The 20902-nt window shown below is 50.8% G+C and overlaps 1 protein-coding gene across 1 annotated transcript; it reads left to right on the top strand.

The window, feature by feature from the left end:
- The first annotated feature begins 67 nt into the window (after window positions 1-67).
- On the top strand, window positions 68-19524 carry IL12RB1 (interleukin 12 receptor subunit beta 1). Its single transcript, XM_060092170.1, has 16 exons — window positions 68-215; window positions 1019-1087; window positions 2005-2122; window positions 2541-2710; window positions 5132-5271; window positions 8410-8443; window positions 8919-9041; window positions 9802-9884; window positions 10728-10965; window positions 13984-14151; window positions 14849-14986; window positions 15354-15509; window positions 16880-17014; window positions 17881-18028; window positions 18343-18424; window positions 19159-19524. Exons 1-16 carry the CDS (start codon window positions 68-70, stop codon window positions 19522-19524), a joined length of 2316 nt encoding a protein of 771 aa, XP_059948153.1.
- Window positions 19525-20902: the final 1378 nt, after the last annotated feature.

Raw genomic sequence — 20902 nt, 5'->3', positions numbered from 1 at the left:
GACTTGCCTTGGGAGGGGCCATGACACCTAACTTTTTTTTCTTTTTAGTTTTTCTTGCTAAGCTTTAATGTGTTCCTGGGTGAGGACTGGGTGGCTGGGCCCTCTCCAGCAGCACAGAAGCTCGTCCAGGGCTGCCGCCCTCTTCGAGGACCTAATGGGGCAACGGGTGACCAGGCTGGTCCCCCTCTTTCTCCTCCTGTTACCCCGACAGGGTGGTGAGTCCCCTACCCTGGAGTCGCGGCTCTTCTTGCCGGGGCCGGGGGCTGTGTGTGTATATGTGGAGCGCTGTGGACCCGGTTCCCAGGGTTGTTTCTGTGTCTCTGTGCCTCAGTCTTTCCCTCTGTCAAATGTGAGCTGGATGATCATGGATTCTGATGTCAGACTTGGGCATCTCCCCTCTGGTCTTGATTTTGCCTTCTGTGTAGTAGGCTGAAGCTCTGAATCTTTCCCACGTCCCAGAGTTTAATGAGAAATAGCTAAGGAAGGGATAAAGACCAAGTATATATATAATATATATATATATATATATAATATAGTGTTATGTACCCAGTGTATGTAATATACATACTCTCTCTCCATCTTGGGGAATCGAATGGGAAGGGACCCAGCCCCCAGCAGATGAGTAGGTTTGGACTCTCATCCCAGCTCTGCTGTTTCATGACCTCGGGCAACATCTTTGTGCCTCAGTTTCCCTCTCTGTAAACTGGAGATCAGCAAGGTTTCAGGGCTTTTAGAGGTCAGGCAGGGCTGGAGACCAGCAAAAGGGAGAGGTACAGGGGACCCTGGATTGCTTTAGAGGAGCGGCCCGAGAGCTGGATGGGTGGGTGGATGGATGGATGGATAGGTGAGTGGATGGATGGATGGATGGATGGATGGATGGATGGATGGATAGAAAGGTGGATGGGTGGGTGGGTGCAAGGATGGGAAAGTGGGCAGGTGCATGGATGGTCACTGGGCAAGCCCCCCTCCCCTGCAGTGAAAGGCTGAGACTGTCATTATCTCTTCATTGCCTTTGCAGCTGAAGCCTGTGGCACCATGGGGTGCTGTTTTCAGGATCCGCCGTATCAGTATCCGGATGCAGACTCAGGTCTGGGGCAGTTCCCCATAGTGGGAGGAAGGGGTTGTACTGGGCTCTGACTGACCCATCCTGAGCAGCCACTCCCTCAGCTCCCTCCTGCCCAGCCAAAGACTGGGGTCTCAGGAGCCCCAACCTGACAGCCTGATGGCCTGTCCTCACCAAACTCAGGGGTCCTGGAGCAGTCACCTCTGTAAGCCTCATCTACTCCGTAACAGGGTCGCAGGACTGGTGTCTGTGTCCGTCCTGACTGGTCAGCATGTGGGGCTAAGCAGCTGTTAAACATTTTGAAGTTGCTCTGAGGCAAGCATTGCTGGAACATTCATGCTTGTAACAAACTCACTAAATCTGCCACTGGGCAAGGCATTTCATCTATTCTTTTGTTCCAGAAATATTTACCAAGCACGTACTACGTGCAGACACAGTTCTAGACACGAAGGAATCAGCTGCGAGCCCAGCTGTCCTCCTGGGGTCACAGCCTAGTGCAGCAGGTGGACAAGAGGCACACAAATGCATATCCTGCATACAATGACGCGCTATGAATAAAACAGAGCAGGGTGAGGGATGGAGAGGGAGGGGGCTGCTTCAAATAGCCTAGTGCTTGAGGAGGTGACACTGAAGGAGAAATTGGAATGTCAAATCTGGGGCAAGGACATTTCAGGCAGAGGGCATAGCACATGCAAAGGTCCTGAGGTAGGAGTGAGCCTGGGGTGTTTGAGGACCAGTGAGGAGGCTGAAGTGGCTGGAGGAGGAGGTGTAAGGGAGATGGCAGGAGACAGGCGGGAAGGGCACAGGAAGGTGCTGGAAGTCACAGCGTGTTTAGGCTGAGGTGACACCGGATTGCATAAGTGTCACAAAGATTCCTCTCTGGGGTGTGTCAGTTTGGGGACCCCGCCCCTCCCCACTCTAATCTGTTCTCAAACCTCCAGGCTTAGCTTCGGGCCCCCGGGACCTAAACTGCTACCGGATACTCAGCAACGCTGGTTATGAATGTTCCTGGGAATATGAGGGCCCTGCAGCTGGGGTCAGCCACTTCCTGAGATGCTGGTGAGGATCCTGCCTTTGCTCCTGACCCCCTGCCTCTACTCTCAGATATATGACCTCGGCAGTGTCTTTGCCTCTTCCTGGGCCTCAGTTTCTCATGTCAGAAGGGAGGGTTGGGGATCTGTGTTGTGGGGTCAGCATGGGTGGGTATCCAGTTTGGGTGGCAATTAGGATCCCTGTGGTCCTTCCTTCATCCTCACCCTGTGACTTATTCATCCATCTATTCATTTCTTCCTTCTCTCTGTGGCAGCCCATGTTAGGAGATTCTGGGATCCTCCAAATCCCTTAGTCCCAAGTTGATCCCTAAGAAACCCCCAGGGTGGGGAGTGGGAGTAAAAGGGGAAGAAAAGGATCCTGGGATGTGATGCATATCATCTGCTGTGGCTGCTGAGACTCAGTACCAATACCCTCCTTCCCGCAGCCTCAAGCCTGGGCGCTGTTGCTACTTTGCCGCAGGCTCAGCCACCAAGCTGCAGTTCTCCGACCAGGATGGCATATCCGTGCTCCACGCTGTCACTCTCTGGGTGGAATCCCGGGCTGCCAACTGGACAGAGAAGTCCCCCAACATTACCCTGAACCTCTACAGCTCAGGTCAGCACCCTGTTCTCTTCCTCCCCACTACCACTTCCTCACCCGGAGAAGCCTCTGGTCCCCAAGCCTAGACCCGGGGGAATTCTGGGTCCCTGGCAAGGGGCTGGATACTGCCAGCTGTTTTTACATCCAACTCTGTCATGTAACCTGGCAGAGTCTTTCATGGTCCCCTAACGGATCCCCTACTGATGAACATTTAGGTAGCTTCCGGTTTCTCTTTGATACTGTAATGTGGCCAAGACCCTGTTGGGTCTTATAATTTTTTTTTTTTTTTTTTTTTGCTGCATTGGGTCATCATTGCTGTGTGCGGGCTTCCTCTAGTTGCAGAGCATGGGGGCTACTCTTCTTTGCGATGCTCTGGCTGCTCATTGCGGTGGCTTCTCTAGTTGCAGAGCACGGGCTCTAGGTGCGCAGGCTTGAGTAGTTGCAGCACACGGGATCAGTAGTTGTGGCTCGCAGGCTCTAGAACACAGGCTCAGTAGTTGTGGTGCACAGGCCTAGTTGCTCCGCGGCATGTGGGATCTTCCCGGGCCAGGGATCGGACCCGTGTCCCCTGCATTGGCAGGTGGATTCTTAACCACTGCGTCACCAGGGAAGTCCCCCGTGTTCGGTCTTTAAAATCTGTTTTCATGAATCAATAACATATACTTAGTTTATACTCGTTGAACTGCTACTGTGTGCCATGCTTAGTCATAGGGGACATGGGCAAGGCCAATGGAAGTCACAGCACAGGGCTGAGACAAGGGTGAGATGAATGAGGCATCCTCCTTGGCCACAAAATGTTATGGGGGTGCCAAAAAACCTCAGTAGTCATTATAAACTATATCATGATGCAACTTTTCTTTTTTAATATTTATTTATTTATTTATTTGGCTGTGCCTGCTCTTAGTTGTGGCACGCAGGATCTTTGTTGCCACTTGAGGGTTCTTTGTTACAGCATGCGGGATCTTTTAGTTGCAGCATGCATGTGGGATCTAGTTCCCTGACCAGGGATCGAACCCAGGTCCCCTGCATTGAGAGTGCAGAGTATTGACCACTGGGCCGCCAGGGAAGTCCCATGATGCAACATTTTAAAAAAATCAGTATTGGGCTTCCCTGGTGGCGCAGTGGTTGAGAGTCCGCCTGCCGATGCAGGGGACACGGGTTTGTGCCCCGATCCCGGAAGATCCCACATGCCGCGGAGCGGCTGGGCCCGCGAGCCATGGCCGCGGAGCCTGTGCGTCCGGAGTCTGTGCTCCGCAACGGGAGAGGCCACAGCAGTGAGAGGCCCGCGTACAGCAAAAAAAAAAAAAAAAAAAAATCAGTATTAATGCAAAAAAAAAAAAAGCCATGACAAATCAAATATCAGATTTTTTTTTTTTTTTGGCCTCACTGCACAGCACGCAGGATCTTATTTCCCCGACCAGGGATCGAACCCACACCCCCTGCAGTGGAAGTGCAGAACCCTAACCACTGGACTGCCAGGGAATTCCCCAGAACTTCAAATAAAGACAGGATCTGACCCTGTATTTGTAAAACCTTGCCTCACTCTCCTCACCCTAATCTCAACCCTGTCCCTGCCTTCATGGAGCCCAGATTCATGTAGGGTGATGGACAAGGCATGATCATTACACATGATGAGATACTGCTGGGAGGTCAGGGAGGGCTCCAGTTCAAGGATGAAAAAGATCCAGTAGGAATAAAGATGGGGAAGTGTGGATACAGCAAAACAGAGGATACAGCAAGTGCAAAGACCCTGAGCTAGAATCAGGCACAGTATGACTGAGATGCAGAAAGCATGATAGATGTCTCTCCTCAGGCCAGGCTCCTTGAAGTGGGGTTAAAAAGTTAGTAAGATTTGGGCTTCCCTGGTGGCGCAGTGGTTGAGAGTCCGCCTGCTGATGCGGGGGACACAGGTTCCTGTCCCGGTCCGGGAGGATCCCACATGCCGCGGGGCGGCTGGGCCTGTGAGCCATGGCCGCTGAGCCTGCGCCATGGTCGCTGAGCATGCACGTTCAGAGCCTGTGTTCCGCAGCGGGAGAGGCCACAACAGTGAGAGGCCCGCATACGAAAAAAAAAAAAAAAAAAAAAAAAAGTTAGTAAGATTTCCCTAATAGTCCTTCAGAAAAAAATAGAATCAGTTAATTACCCTCTCATCAGCAATTTACAAAAGTGCCTGTCTCACCACAGCCTTGCCAGCAATGAGTATTAATGTTTTAAAGACACCTTTACTAATAAGTTCCTGTGTATAAATCTTAACTCTTTGACCCATAGAACCCCAGGCTTAGATGGGACCTGTAAAGGTGTCCCTGATTCAAATTTTGGGAGCTTGGTGGTTTACTATGGGCCAGGAGGATCATGGGAAGATTTTCCAGAATTTTCAGGACCAACAGCTCACACACATGCCGGCTTCCCCTTCCCAACCCCCAACTCTGCTTCCAGTTAAATACGACCCTCCCCCAGGAAACATCAAGGTGTCCAGGTCAGCGGGGCAGCTGCTCATGGAGTGGGAGACCCCAGCCCACCAGGATGGTGCTGAGGTACAGTTCCGGCACCGGACACCTGGCAACCCGTGGAAGTGGGTGAGTTTATTCTCCAGATCAGGGGTTTGAACAGGCACAGGGCACCCTCACACCTCTCCCATCAGTTTTTCAATCTCTGTATCTATCACCCTTCCCACCTGGCCTCCACTCTTGCCCCAGGTTTAGCCTCTGGGTCTCTCTGACATAAAGATCTGATTGTGATCTCTCTTGCTCACACACCCTCCATGGTTCTCCACTACCCTCAGTAAGGCATCCTTATCTTCAGCTGGCCGCAGATTCCCTCACTTGCCTCATGCTTCCTCTGGCCCCCCCCCCCTTTTTTTTTTTTTTTTGTGGTACGCGGGCCTCTCACTGTTGTGGCCTCTCCCGTTGCGGAGCACAGGCTCCGGACGCGCAGGCTCAGCGGCCATGGCTCACGGGCCCAGCCGCTCCGCGGCATGTGGGATCTTCCCGGACCAGGGCACGAACCCGCGTCCCCTGCACCGGCAGGCGGACTCTCAACCACTGCGCCACCAGGGAAGCCCCTCTGGCCCCTTTTTGAATGGCCATCATTCTTTGCCCATGCCCTGGATTTCCAGCCTCTTTGCCTTGGTATATGCAGTTCCTTCCACCTGCATGCCCTCCTCTGTACCTGGGCACGTGTGAATCCAACCCACCTTCAGGGTCCAGCTCAAGGGCTACCTCTTCCAGGAAACTACCTTTCCACCATTCCTCCCTCCCTCCCTCCTTTTCTTTCCTTTTTTTTTTTTTTTAAGCCATGCTCTATGGCATGTGGGGTCTTAGTTCCCCGACCAGGGACTGAACCCTTGCCCACTGCATTGGGAGCACAGAGTCTTAACTGGACCGCCAGGGAAGTCCCTCCTTTTTAAAATTCAGATGTAACTGACTTACAAAATGATAGTAGTTTCAAGTGTACAACATGATTTGATATTTGTATACATTGTGAAATCATCACCACAATAAGTCTGTTTAACCTCTGTCACCACACAGGCATGTTCCAGATTTTGCTTCTTGTAATGAGAACTTTAAGATCTACTCTCTTAGCAACTTTCAGACAATACAGTTCAGTATTGTTAAATATAGTCACCATGCTGTACATTACATCCCCAGAACTTATTTATTTTATATTGATAACTTTGTACCTTTTGACCACCTTCACTCGTTTCGGCCACACGCTACTCCTCACCTCAGGCAACCACTACTCTGTTCTCTGTATCTATGAGTTTGGTTTTTTGTTTGTTTTAAATTCACTTGTAAGTGAGATCATACAGTATTTGTCTTTCTCTGTCAGGCTTATTTCACTCAACATAATGCCGTCAAGGACTATCCATGTTGCAAATAGCAGGATTTCCTTCTTTTTATGGCTAAATAATATTCCATTGATACATGTACCACATTTTCTTTACCCATTCATCCACCAATGGACACTAAGATTGCTTTCACATCTTGGCTGCTGTAAAATGCTGCAGTGAACATGAAGGTGCATGTATCTTTTCCAATTAGTGTTTTGCTTTTCTTTGGATAAATACTCAGAAGTGGTATTGCTGGATGATATGGTAGCTCTATTTTTAATATTTTGAGGAACTTGCACTCTGTTTTCCATAGTGGCTGCTGCAATTTACATCCCCACCAACAGTACACAGGGTTCCCTTTTCTCCACATCCTCGCCAACAATTGTTATCTCTTGTCTTTTTTTAAAAAAATTTATTTATTTGTTTATTTATTTTTGGCTGTGTTGGGTTTTCGTTTCTGTGCGAGGGCTTTCTCTAGTTGCGGCGAGCGGGGGCCACTCTTCATCGTGGTGCGCGGGCCTCTCACTGTCGCGACCTCTCTTGTTGCGGAGCACAGGCTCCAGACGCGCAGGCTCAGTAGTTGTGGCTCATGGGCCTAGTTGCTCTGCGGCATGTGGGATCTTCCCAGACCAGGGCTCAAACCTGCGTCCCCTGCATTGGCAGGCAGATTCTCAACCACTGCACCACCAGGGAACCCCTATCTCTTGTCTTTTTGATGATAACCATTCTGACAGATGTGAGGTGAGATCTCATCGTGGTTTTGATCTGCATTTCCCTGATGATTAGTGATGTTGAACACATTTTCATGTACCTGTTGGCTATCTGTATGTCTTCTTTGGACCTTCATTCATGCTTCAGCTACTCTATTCTCCCCTCTGTCCCCTGCAGGCAGGGCAAGCCTAGGCTTGCAAGAAACCTCAGCCCTGACCAATTCCCCAAGGAGTCCCTGGTTTGGGAGAGACAGAGACACCCCCCCAGCTTCTGAATTGTGGTGTCTCTCCCTCCCTCAGCCTGGGAGCATCTTGAGTCCAGGGAGTTGCCTCAGTTTGGGCCCTATCTTCCCTCCAAATGTTGTGCCCTTCCCTGAGCCTCAGTTTTCCCATCAAGTGAATGGGTTCGGATCAGTCAGAGGCAGGTGACATGGGACTCCTGTTGGGGAGGGGCATCTCTTTACTTTTTATCTCCAGCCCCCTAACACACTCTGTAGTGGACCCTCTCAGCCCCCCTTTGCAGATGAGGAAACTGAGGCTCAGGATGTCCAGGGACCTCTCAGCATCAGCCAGGGAGTGTGGGGCTAGTTGGGTCCTAAACTTGCCTCTCCTCACCCACGACACCACAAACAGATAGGTTTTGTCTCTTAAAATATTTTTTTAGGAAATTATAAAAATATAATTTTGCCTCCTAAAATAATTATTTTATTTTATTTTTTAATTTTTGGCCTCGACACACGGCTTGTGGGATCTTAGTTCTCTGACCAGGGATTGAACCCGGGCCCCAGAAGTGAAAGTGCCAAGTCCTAACCACTGGACTGCAAGGAAATTCCCCCAAATAATTCTTAAAAAAAAAACCAAACAACTTTTTTATTTTGGAATAATCTTAGATTTTCAGAAAAGTTACAAAGAAGTACATAGAGCCTTCACCCAGCTTCCCCACAGGTTAATGGCTTTCGTTCCCAAGTCTGTCTGTCACTGGTCTCTTGCTATGAACTAAACTCCAGAGTTTATTTGGATTATCACCCGCTTTTCCAAGAATGTCCTCTTTCTGTTCTCAGATCCAATCCAGGGTTCCATGTTGCATTTAGCAAACTAATTGTTGAAAATTTCAAAAGAGCTAGAATTTTCAACACCCAAATGTAAAACAATGTATAAATATGGTCTTGTTTTAGGGCGACTGTGGACGTCAGGATGATGCTGGCTTCGGTGAGAATAATAGTGACAATGACAGCGGTAGCAAGTTAGCATTAATTAGGCACCCACTGTGTGCTAGACCCAGTGCTAAATTCTCTGTAGGCTTGTTTGTGCCTCCCTGTAGTTCAGTATTTGGATTATTCCCATTTCACAGGTGAGGAAACAAAGGCTTGGGCTTGTGAAGCCTTTGGCCAAGTTCACATCCCTAGTAGGTGGCCTTGCTGAGACTTGAACTCCAGGCAGTAAAAGAAATGGGCGATCCTTGAGGACCCAAGAGCACAGGACCTGGCCTATTCTGGTTGTGTCCCCAGGGTCCAGCACATGATTAGCTCTCAATAAGTGCTTGTACACAGTTGGCACTCAATAAGTGCATGTGCACAGTTGGAGCTTAATATGTGCATGATGGCTAAGTGACCAGTGCCAAGCCCTGGGCGCTCCCGGCTTTGGGACAGCCCCTTTGCTTGATGTTTGATCTGCTTCTTCCCAGAGTCATGCCTCTGCCCCTTGGAGATGGACACGGCCCAGGAATTCCAGCTGCGGCGACGACTGAGGCCAGGGGTCCCCAGAGGTCCCTGGAGCAGCTGGAGCAGCCCTGTGTGCATCCCCCCCGGTGAGAGCACCCTGGACCACAGGAGGGGAGACAGGCGTTAGAAAGATGGTAGTAGTATTAGAAATAAGGTGGTGAGTGTTAGCAATAAGGTGATGGATGTTAGAAATAAGGCTGCCGAAGAAATTAGGGAAAATTAGTGCAAGGTGGCAGGGCAGTGGGCAAGTTTCACTTTGTAAAATGTGGCAAATCCATAATAAAAAGAAAACATTTATCAGTCTTTCTCTCCTTCCGATTAGTTTGGTGGGTTTTGTTCTTTGAAAGCCGAACAAGGAGTTGATGGGTGCAAGTGGCTGTGTCGTGAAGGCAGATTTTCCCAAATGACACAGGAAGCTGGAGCCAGAGCAGCTCCAGAGTGGAGATGTGGCCCGAGGTGGGGGTGGGAGGGAGAGATGGGGGGGGTGACTGTCAACATTTGTCCCCCTACCCTTTGAACTGGAGCTTCCTCCTGCCCACCCAAGCGCGTACCTGCTGGGAAACAACTCCGACGGCTGTTTTCAGATTTTTTTTTTAAATTGTAGTAAAAGAAGACATAATATAAAATTTGCCATTTTAACCATTTTTAGCCAGTTGCATTAAGTATATTCACACTATCGTGGAGTGGATCTCCATGTTTGCAGATTTTGAAAACTACTTAACGACCCATGGAATCCTGTGTTTCATGGGAGGGAAGGAAAAGGTCCCGGGTCCCAATCCAGGGTCTGCAGGACGTTGTGAGCAAGGGCTCCACCCCCAGTGTCACTGTCTTGCTGTCTCATTGCAGAAACACCCCCACAGGCCAAGGTGAGGTTCTCAGTGGAGCAGCTCCGCCCGGATGGGAGGAGGCAGGTGACCTTGCATGAGCAGGTAATGGGATCATCGCCGGCCTGTGGGGTGGCCTGAGGACAGATAGAAGGGGACAAGAGGCTGGAGTGGAAGTGCTTAAAAGGAGGGAGATGAGCCGTGGAGGTGGAAGGGACCGGAAGGACTGTGGGTTGAACTCTGAAGGTAATGGGGAGCCATGGAGGGTGTGTGAGCAGAGGAAGGATATGGCTGGACTCAGGTGTTCACAGGCTCCCTCTGGCAGCCATTGGGGGAGCAGATTTTGGGGGCTCTCGTGGAAGCTGGAAGGCCAGGAAGGGGTTGACTGTGCTGGTCTGGATGGGAGATGATTTTTTTGAAGTCCCCCAAACAACTCATTAAGTACAGTCGAATGAACCCATTTTCCAGAGGAGGAAACTGAGGCGCAGAGGGGAAATCCCCTGCCTGAGTCAGGGCAAACTCACCATACATTTCAACCCCTGGCTTCACCATAATTGATTCCGCCAGGTCCCCAGTGGGCTGGCATGATAAAGCTGTAGTGAAGCTCCTTCTCATCCTAGGTTTCCTATAATTTGAATTCCTTTTCTTAGGAAAAATTTCCAGGCTCGAAGTAACTGGGTCCAAAGACGGAAACATTTTTTTTTCTCTGGCTTTCAGTGGGTTTTGCCAAATTATTCCCCCCTCTCCCTAAACCAATGAGCAGTGGATGTGTCAGTTTCCCAGCAGACTTGCCAGCACTGAGGTTTACTATTTTTAAAAAATGTTCATACATGTCATCAGCTGTGGCCCGTGGATGAGCCTGTGCTCGTGGGCAGCATCCTGATGTCAACCCACAGGGACGACGTGCATGTTCAGGTCCCCACAAACCATCTCTCACACTCACAACAGCTGCCCCAGCTGGAGCTTCCGGAAGGCTGCCTCGGGCCCGACTCGGGCATGGAGGTGACCTACCATGTCCACCTGCATATGCTGTCCTGCCCATGTAAGGCCAAGGCTACGAGGACTCTGCGCCTGCGGAAAAAGCTCATCCTCTCGGGTGCCGCCTATGACCTGGCTGTCGTTTCCCGGAATCGCTTTGGCCTCGGTCCCAAACAGACATGGCACATTCCTGCCTATACTCACTCAGGTGCCTTTGGCTGGGCAGTGGGGGGGCCCCTTGGAGCTGAGCACATACTCTGAGCCTCAGCTAGACTAGGGTGAAGCAAGTGAGGCACAAAAGTGTAATGTGGTGTCTAATTTAGGAGTGTGTAAAGTCAGTATTCAAAATGCATAGCATTAAAAAATGCATAGCGGGGCTTCCCTGGTGGCGCAGTGGTTGAGAGTCCGCCTGCCAATGCAGGGGACACGGGTTCGTGCCCCGGTCCGGGAAGATCCCACATGCCGCGGAGCGGCTGGGCCCATGAGCCATGGCTGCTGTGCCTGCGCGTCCGGAGCCTGTGCTCCGCAATGGGAGAGGCCACAAGTGTGAGAGGCCTGCGTACCGCAAAAAAAAAAAAAAAAAAAAAATGCATAGTGCTATAGTGTAATAGTTAAAAAAATTCTCACTGGCAAACTGTGGCCCAGGCCAAACACTTGTTTTTGTAAATAAAGTTTTATTGGGACCAGCCAAGATCAGGGTGTGGCAAGCAAGGCAGGGTCGTGCAAATACAGGGTTGATCCTGTCTTTATTTAAAATCTAGACATTTTGCTCATTTTATATACATGTATACATATATTAAATATATACATATGTTTATACACAATGAAAATATCAATGGTGATGATGTGGATAAAAGGGAACCTTCATACACTGTTGGCAGGAATGTAAATTGGTGCAGCCACCATGGAAAACAGTATGGAGATTCCTCAGAAAATTAAGACTAGAACTACCATATGATCCAGCAATTCCACTTCTGGGTATTTATCCAAAGAAAAAGAAAACATAATTGGAAAAGATATATGCACCCCTATGTTCATTGCAGCATTATTCACAATAGCCAAGATATGGAAACAACCTAAGTGCCCATCAATGGATGAATGGACAAAAAAGATGTGGTGCATGTATCCAATGGAATACTACTCAGCCATAAAAAAGAATGAAATGTTGCCATTTGTGACGACATGCGTGAACCTTGAGGATATTATGCTTAGTGAAACAATTCAGCTGGAGAAAGACAAATACCCTATGATTTCACTCAGATGTGGAATATAAAAACCAACCAACCAAACAAACAAACAACTGACTGACTAAATAAATGGACAAACCAAAACTAATACATAGATATAGAGAACAGATTAGTGGTTACCAGAGGGGAAAAGGCAGGGGGAGGGGAGGGGTAAAGGGGGTCAACTGTATGGTGACAGATGGAAACTAAATTTTTCACGTTGAGCACACAGTAGGGTACTCAGAAGTCGAAATATAATGTACACATGAAAGGTTTTTATTATTATAATATTATAAACCAGTGTTACCTCAAAAAAATAAATCTAAAATTTAAAAATTAAGGTTTCGGGGCTTCCCTGGTGGCAGGCACAGTGGTTGGGAGTCCGCCTGCTGATGCAGGGGACACGGGTTCGTGCCCCGGTCCGGGAAGATCCCACATGCCGCAGAGCGGTTGGGCCTGTGAGGCATGGCCGCTGAGCCTGCGTGTATGGAGCCTGTGCTCCGCAGCGGGAGAGGCCATGGCAGGGAGAGGCCCGCGTACCACAAAAAAAAAAATAAAAAAAAATTAAGGTTTATATGTATGTATATAAACATATGTATTTTATTGAGGTAAAGTTCACATATCAAAATGAACCATTTTAACAAGTACAATTTGATGCCTTAATTACATTCACAATGTTGTGCAATCATCACCTCTGTCTAGTTCCAGAACCTTTTCATCACGCCCAAAAGGAGACCCTGTCCCCCTTAGCAGTCACTCCCCATCCCCCTCCCCCAGCCCTTGACAGTCAGCAGTCTGCTTTCTATCTCTGTGGATTTGCCAGCTCTGGACATTTCATAGAAATTAATCATATACTATGTGACCTTTTGTGTCTGGCTTCTTTCACTCAGCCTGATGTCTTCAAGATTCATCCACATTGTAGCGTGCATCAGTGCTTCATTCCTTTTTATGGCTGAGTAATATTCCATTGTGTGAATGGGCCACATTTTGTTTATCTGTTTTTCCACTGACGGACATTTGAGCTGTTTCCATTGTTTGGCAACCATGAATAGTACTCAGTACATATTTTTAGGTTCATTTTGATTTTTTAAAAAATATTGCATTAGAAGAGTGTTGATCTTGGTGATTGAGTTCTTTGGCGCCTCCTTAATTTCATGCCCGAGATAAGTGCCTTGCTCGCTTCACCTTAGTCCTGATTCTGCTGAGCACCCAGCTGGGCTGTTGGGATGATGCCCATTTCATGAGATGACTGAGGCTCAGACAGATGAAGCCACTTGCTAGGGTGACACAGCAGCAAGTCTGTCAGCTCCTGGTCTGGTTTGGGCCATGGCCTCGCTATGTGACCTTGGGCTGGTGGCTCTCCGGCTTCGAGACTCAGTTTTTATATCATTGGGATGATCACGGTCCCACTTTGTGGGAAAGTGGCGCCTGTAAAATGCTCGGCACTGGCCTGGCACATACAGTCGGAACTCAATAAATGATAGTTATTGTCCCTAGAATTGGAAGCAGTACCCACCTCTCAGGTTGATACGGGTGGCCTTGCTGTAGGGAGTGGAGAGATGAGCCCAGGGGGCTGAGTGGGTCTGTCCTCGGGGCTCTGAGTTCTGGTCCAGCCGGGAGGCTCCTCCTCCACCACAGCCACCCACCACTGGGCAAGGTGGGTGGTGGGTGGCCAGGCATCTGCTGGACCAGGAGATGCCCACTAGCCTGACAGGGTAGTAGTGGCAGCATAGGGAGCACTGACTGTGGGCATCCTGGCAGGGAACCCACAGTCAGGCTGGGGGAAGACTCGATTCATTCAATCAGCCCCTGCTGTCCCCTCTGTGCTCAGCCCCCATCCTGGCAGCCCCCAGCGTAGGGAGACAGAGCCAGATACAGACACTCCTGGCCCTGGGGGGTTAGAGCTTGTCAAGAGGGTGGCATGGGGCTATAGGAGCCTTGGGTTGGGTGGGGGGAGCATGAAGCAGCTATTCTGATGTGCCTCCCTTGTCTTCTTCCAGAACCAGGGGTTCTGAATATCAGTACCGGAGCCAACAGGACCACCATGCATTGGCCAGCCCGGACCCAGGGCATGACGTACTGCATTGAGTGGCAGCCCCAGGGCCAGGACGAGAGCCTTGCCACCTGCACCCTGACGGCACCTCAGGACCGGGACCCTGCTGGAATGGGTACCGTAATATCGGTTGCCCTGCATCCTCCATTAGAGCTCCTGGTCAGCTCAGACCTACAGGCATCATCCATGTGGGGTGTCTGAGGGCCAGAGAGGTCTTGCCACTTGCTCAAGGTCACACAGAGGTGGGGACAGGCCAAGACAGACCCTCCCACTCATGCAGGTCTGGAGCTTCCTGCTGGGATCCTGGGGTGTCAGGGCTCAGCCCTGGGAAAGTTGCACCCCAGCAGGTAATGAGTCTCACGTCCCAGGGTGTTTGTTAAACATTCACCCATGCCAGGAAAGGTAGCAGCTAGCAAGATGCAGGTGGCAAATTAATAAGGCCTCTGGAGGGAAAGGGAGGGTGCCAAATGGCCCAAGCATCCTCTCACTCTCTGACATGGTCTTGGCCGGGGCCCCAGGAAGCCTCAGCCTCAGCCTGGCCCTCAAAGAGCTCCCAGCCAGGGGAGACAGAGCTGGATGCAGACACCCCAGCACCATAGAGTAGGAGCTGTGCTGGAGGGGGTGGGGACAGGCTAGGAAGGGGCAGGGACTGGGTGGGAAGGGGCATGAGGATGGAATCCTGGAGGAGGGGACATTGGAGCAAGGGCTTTGAAGCATGGGTAGGAGTGCTCTAAGAGTTCCTGGGAGATGGCACAGGTGCGGAGGTGGGGACACAATCTATTTACTGGTCTGACCCTTGCTAATCCTTCTAGCAACGCACAACTTGAGCCAAGCATCTGGGGCAATGTGGCAGAAGGAGTGTTACCGCATCACCATCTTTGCCTCTGCACACCCGGAGAAGCCCACCTCGTGGTCCACCGTCTTGTCCACCTACCATTTTGGAGGCAATGGTGAGTGGCCCAAACCTGCAGGGTGGTCTCCCCAGGGGACGCGGCAGTGGCCTTGGGTATCAGGCAGGGGGAATACCATTTAGAGGCACCTACTGCATATGAGGCCCTGGCCAGAAGCCAGACACATAGAAGCTCAGTCAACTCTTAAGATACCCCGAGAGGCATTGCACCATTATATAGTAAGAAAACTGAGGCTCAGAGAGGGGAAGCGATGACACCAAGAGTGGTGGAACTGGGATACAAACCCAGACACAGCTGACTCTGTGGCCAAGGTTCCCTGGGTCTCTGGACAGAAGCAGGCTGGGCAGGCAGGAAGTACTCAACCAGCACCCTTGGAGCTGACTGTGGTAAAGGATGTTGGTTGCAGCCTCAGAGGCCGGGAGCCCACAGCATGTGTCTGTAAAGAAACTCAGCCAGGATTCAGTGTCTGTGGACTGGACACCATCTCTGCTGAGCACCTGCCCTGGCGTCCTGAAGGAGTACGTTGTGCGCTGCCAGGATGAGGCCAGCAACCAAGTATCCGGTACGTGAGGCAGCACTGGCCTGGCTGGGGGAGGAAGGGCTCTGGGCTTGAGTTCTGCCTTTGCTGTGTGACCCTGGGCACCTCACTGTCCCTCTCTGGGCCTTGGTTTTCACACCCATGGAACAATAGAGTTGGACTCAAGGGTCTTGACTGATCCTTTAGACGGCAACTCCCATGGGGCGGGGATGACTGTCTCCGTTCTACAGATGGGGAAACTGAGGCCTGGAGAGGGATTCACCTACCCAAAGGTTAAACAAGCTTGGATTTGAGCTCAGTTAGGTGCCCCTTCCTGCCCCATAGGAGGGAAAGAAATGAGGATGTACAGGGCAGGTCTCACCAGGGCTGGAACTTCCTGTCATTTCCCACATTGGGAACCTCTTCCTCCCCACTGGGTAACACAGCCTCTCCAGAATACAGCATCGCCCATCCATCTCCTGCAGCAACAGGCCAGGCCGCCAAGACCATGAGTTTATATCCTGCCTTCCCTCCTCGAGCCCAGCACAGGGGCGGGAGGGGGGTGGAGGGGGGACGGGGTGGAACGGGGGCTGCTCTGGCATCAGACATAGACATTCTGCCATCAGCTTGGTCACCCTCCGTTGTTTAGAGGGGGTAAATGAGGCCAAATGGGAGTCGGTGACTTGTTCACAGTGGCACAGCGGGAAGCAGCCCATTTGCTGAAAACCACTTTGCCAAAAGTCAAATTGCTGAAAATTTATGCACCAAATGCCCATTTGGCCAAATGTACCAACTTCCCTGAAATTTCTTTTGAAGAATATTCCTCTTGAATATTTACAATGAATATGGATTTAGGGTTCTAGGAATTTTTCTTCTGCAGCCAACAACTGTATTCTCATTTTAAAGAATTTTATGGGGTGCTTTATTTTTAAAAAATCATCCAATTCCACAGACACTTGTTGAGATCCTACTTTGTGCTGAGGTGCTGGGGACACTCGGGGAACAACTTAGACAAAGTTAACCCTGACCTTGTCCCTAAAGATGAGAAAGAGGTGAGGGAGGAAACCATGTAGTTATCTGGTGAAAGGGTGAACCAGGCCAGGGAAACAGCCAGTGCAAAGGCCCTGAGGTTTGGGATTGAACCTGGTGCCTCTTAGGGAGCTCTGAGGAGAAGGCAGATGCGGCTGGAAAGGAGTGGGCTAGGAGCAAGTGAAGGGCAAATTAGTCAGAATTTGAGAAAAAACAGCATCATTCACTAGTATTTTGAGGAAGAATATTTTCCAAATAAGTTTGATGTGAATTGGTGCATTTAGGGAAGATTATTCAGCAAAATGTCTGTGAGCCCCCACTCCCACCCCCAGGGTGGAGTCCAGAGTAAAGGGGGTTTAGGGACCCACGCTGCTTCCTGCCCACAGAGCTGTCAGTGAAAGCCACAGAGACCCAGATCACCCTCCAGGGTCTGCGGGCTGCCACAGCCTACAAGGTGCAGGTTCGAGCAGACACAGCCAAGTGGCGGGGCGCCTGGAGCCAGCCCCTGCGCTTCACTGTCGGTGAGTGAGGGAGCGGGCCCGGGTACTTACCCAGCATGCACTGCCCCATCCCACATGTCGGCAAGCAGTCCCGCCCTGACCCTCCATCCTTCCATGGCTCCACATGCATCCCTCTCAGGAGAAAGTCGCAGGCTGACCTGCTCCCAACTCCTTCACCTCTGCTGCAGCTTCCCCTCATGAACCTTCTCTCACACTGCCTTTCCCTTGCAGGCCTCTCTGTCTGGAATGTTTGGTCTCCTTGTCAAACTCCTATTCATCCTTCAAAACTCAGCTCAAAAGCTCTCTCCTCCAGGAAGCCTTCCAGGCTTCCTTCTGGGCACCCCCCACCACTGCCCCTCCAACCTGGCCTGACGCCTTGGGAGTGTGTGTGGGTGTCTGTGTGGGTTCTGCCTCCCCCAGCCTTGGGGCTCCTGGGGAGGGGAAGGGAGCAGGGGGCTATTTATTGAGTGAATGAATGAATATGAATGAATGAGTATCTCATCACAAACATGAGGAGGTGGGCTCCATTGTCTTGGGGTGTGTGGCAATGAGAGATTTGGAGACCAAATGATCCCTGATCCTGCCACGGTCCCTGCCTGTTGTCCATGTTGAGAAATCTGGTCCCAAGAGAACCAGTGAGTCAGACTGGGTGTGTGGTGGGCTGGTCTGGGTCCGGGGGAGCAACCACACAGGCCCTACCTGCAGGCTCTTGGAGCTACAGTATCCTGAGCACTTATTGTGTGCCAGGGCTTTATCCTGTAGTCACAGGGCAGGCAGGGTCCCACTTCACAGAGGAGGAAACTGAGACACAGAGGGATTCACAGTATGCCAGGTCAGCAGTGAGTTGATGGAGGGCCCACCCCTCCCACTCCCTCCTCAATGAGAAGCAGGAGGTGGCTCTCCCCCAGCCCAAGCTCTTCTGCTTCCAGAAGTCCAGGTTTCTGAGTTGTCCGATTTGTCCATCTTCCTCACATCTTTGGGAAGCTTCGTGAGCATCCTTCTCCTGGGAATCTTTGGGTACCTCGGCTTGAACAGGTAACTTGCACCCCTTCCCCCGAGATGATCTGTAATAGTGATAGTAAGAATAGTAATAACTCCTGCCCCCAAGTAGGTTTTTATGTCCACTTTCGAGATGAGGAAACTGAGGCCCAGATAGTCAGGCCCAGGCATCCAGCAGTGGCGACAGTGCTGGGATTTCAATCCGGGTCTGTCAGTCTCCTGTACCCCTGACCCCTTAGCCACATCCTCACTCCCCTTATTATAACCTAATGGAGATGAAAAAAAGTAAGTCAGAACAATTAAAAAGTAAGAACGAACAGAAGCACTGACCAGTTCTCCTCCCTCCCCAGGGCTGTAAGGCACCTGTGCCCACCCCTGCCCACACCTTGTGCCAGCACTGCCGTCGAGTTCTCTGGCAGCCAGGGGAAGCAGGTAAGGACCCCCTTTCTAATTCCAGGTCTGGTTTATTGGGTCCATATCTGGACCAGGGCTCTGAAGAGTAATGGCCATGCATTAACTCATTTTACTTTCCCCCAACCCACTGGTGCAAGGACTCCAAAAGCCTATCCAATTTTATAGACAGGCAAATAGAAACCCAAAGGGCAACCTCGTGTGGGTCATTTATTAGTAGCAGAAACAGAACTGAAGTGAGTTCCACAAAGGAACCTGATGGAAAAAAAATTCCAGGGTGGTGGGCTTCAGGCATGGCTGGATTCAGGAACTAGGACTCCATCTCTTTGTGGTGCTATCCTCCCTTCAGGCTTCTATCTCAGGCAGGCTCAGCCTTCCCCCGTGGAAGCAGGGTATCCATTTTTCCCATTAACTGGAGCAGAATTCTCGGACATCACTGATTGGCCCAGCTTGGGTCATATGCCCATCCCTTAGCCTATCACTAGAACCAGGGGGTAGGAGTGTTCTGATTGGCTGGGCCAGGATCACATGCCGATGGCGAGAGCTGGCGTGGGGCTACTGCCCTGCCCAACCACATCAACTAAGAGAGGAGAAGGGGCAATTTTCCAAAGAGAAATGGGGGGCCCTTCCAACTGATCCTTGAATTGGTGTCGGGTTTTAGAGAATTAAGCCAGAAGGGACCTGGTCTACTCCATCCTTGTGTGGATGAGAAATAGGGCACTGCCCACAGCCTTGACCCCACCGTCCGTCTCCAGGTTTGGCAGTGGAACAGCCCGGCAGACTTCCCGGAGGAGGTGTCCCAGCAAGAGGCCCTGGTGGTGAACATATCCTGGGACAAAGGAGAGCGAGCTGACGTGGACACAGCTGGGCTTCTCAAGGAGAAGATGGAGCTGCCTCTGGGTGCCCCTGAGCCAGCCCTGGACACAGAGCTGCCCTTGAAAGACAGGAAATGGGTGCAGGGATGCCCTGAGTCTGGGACTCTGGGGCCTGACCGGCAGGACAGTCTGGAAGACAGCCCTGCCCAGGCAGCTGGACTCCCGCTGCTCCTGGGAGACCTAAGGCAGACCCCCAAATTCCGTTCCCAGGGAGAAACAGAAACATCTGCCTCCTCTTACAGATAGGAAGACCAATGATTACAATCACGACAGTTGGTTATTAAGTGCTTATTGCATACCCAGCCTGTCCTTTCCAGGCACGTGATGCCCTGAATCCCCATAATCGCCTTGAGGTACATGGCTTTCTTATTAACCTATTTCAGTGAGCCTCAGTGAGGCTCAGAGAGGGCGAGTGGCTGGCCTGTGGCCACACAACACAGGCAGGAGTCTAACCCAGGCGGAGTGACTCAGACCCCATCCCCACTGCCCAGGCTCTGGCGTCAGTGCCCCCCACCAACACCCACTCTGTCCAGCACCGGTTGCCACATGTCCTGTGGTGGAAACCCTAGAAACCGCCATGAAATGGGAGCTGCTACCCAGGGCCAGGGCCTGGCATCCATGGAGCAGGGCGCTGTTGGCCTGTTGGGGGTGTGTGGGATAGACTGGAGGGGGGCCCAAAGGGTCTCAGGCTGATCCCAGGGTCCTGGGCTGGGCATCCTGTCCCAGAAGCATTGGATGGGGAATCTGGGCACAGAGTTCCTGGCTGCATTGCAGGTTCTCCAGGCTTGGAGGATCTAGGTGTGAGGAAAAGAATGGGGGCTCTAAGCATTCTGAGGGGGGCATTGGCCCCTCCCTGGCCTCAAGACTCCTCCCCTATAAAATGGGGGTGAAAAAGTAAAATAAAATAAAAAATAAAATGGAAACGCGGCTGCTGCTTTCACTATGGCTCATTACAAAGCCGCCCATCAGTTCTGGAGGTACTTGGAGAAGTCGGGGGTGCTGGGCACGCTGACCAAGGTATTGGTAGTCTTATATGAAGAACCGGAGAAACCTAATAGTGCTTTGGATTTTTTAAAACATTGCTTAGGAGCTGCTACCCCACAAAATCTAGAAATAGAGCTGCTTCGCCTAGAATTGGCAGAAATGGAAGAGAAATATGAAGCTATTGTAGAAGAAAATAAAAAACTGAAAACAAAGGAGAAAGTTCAGTAAACTTATGGTGGCCAGGAAGAAAATACCTTACTATAAGCCACAACGTCTTTGGGAAGATGTAGATTATTGCATATCAAATATTTGTGCAGTGCAGTTATGAATGGGATTTAAATTTTAGTTTCCCAGTAATTTAAAAGATTTATATAAAAAGTTTTCATTAGGTTTGATTGTATTAAATATTAAAAATCACTGAGTGGTTTAAAAAGATAGGACGGGGACTTCCCTGATGGCGCAGTGGATAAGAACCCTCCTGCCAATGCAGGGGACATAGGTTCAATCCCTGGTGCGGGAAGATCCCACATGCCCCGGAGCAACTAAGCCCGTGAGCCAGAACTACTGAGTGCACACGCCTAGAGCCCGTGAGCCACAACTACTGAGCCCACGTGCCACAGCTACTGAAGCCCACATGCCT

Source organism: Mesoplodon densirostris, chromosome 3, assembly GCF_025265405.1.
Source record: "Mesoplodon densirostris isolate mMesDen1 chromosome 3, mMesDen1 primary haplotype, whole genome shotgun sequence".
Classification (NCBI taxonomy): domain Eukaryota; kingdom Metazoa; phylum Chordata; class Mammalia; order Artiodactyla; family Ziphiidae; genus Mesoplodon; species Mesoplodon densirostris.
This window is presented reverse-complemented; position numbering and strand designations above follow the sequence as displayed.

Bases quoted from the DNA above. Each gene is read 5' to 3' on its own strand.
- IL12RB1 (XM_060092170.1), top strand. From the start codon at position 68: ATGTGTTCCTGGGTGAGGACTGGGTGGCTGGGCCCTCTCCAGCAGCAC. The intron at 1,088-2,004 runs GTCTGGGGCAGT...TCAAACCTCCAG, and splicing joins GTATCCGGATGCAGACTCAG to GCTTAGCTTCGGGCCCCCGG. The intron at 17,015-17,880 runs GTGAGTGAGGGA...CTCAATGAGAAG, and splicing joins GCCCCTGCGCTTCACTGTCG to CAGGAGGTGGCTCTCCCCCA.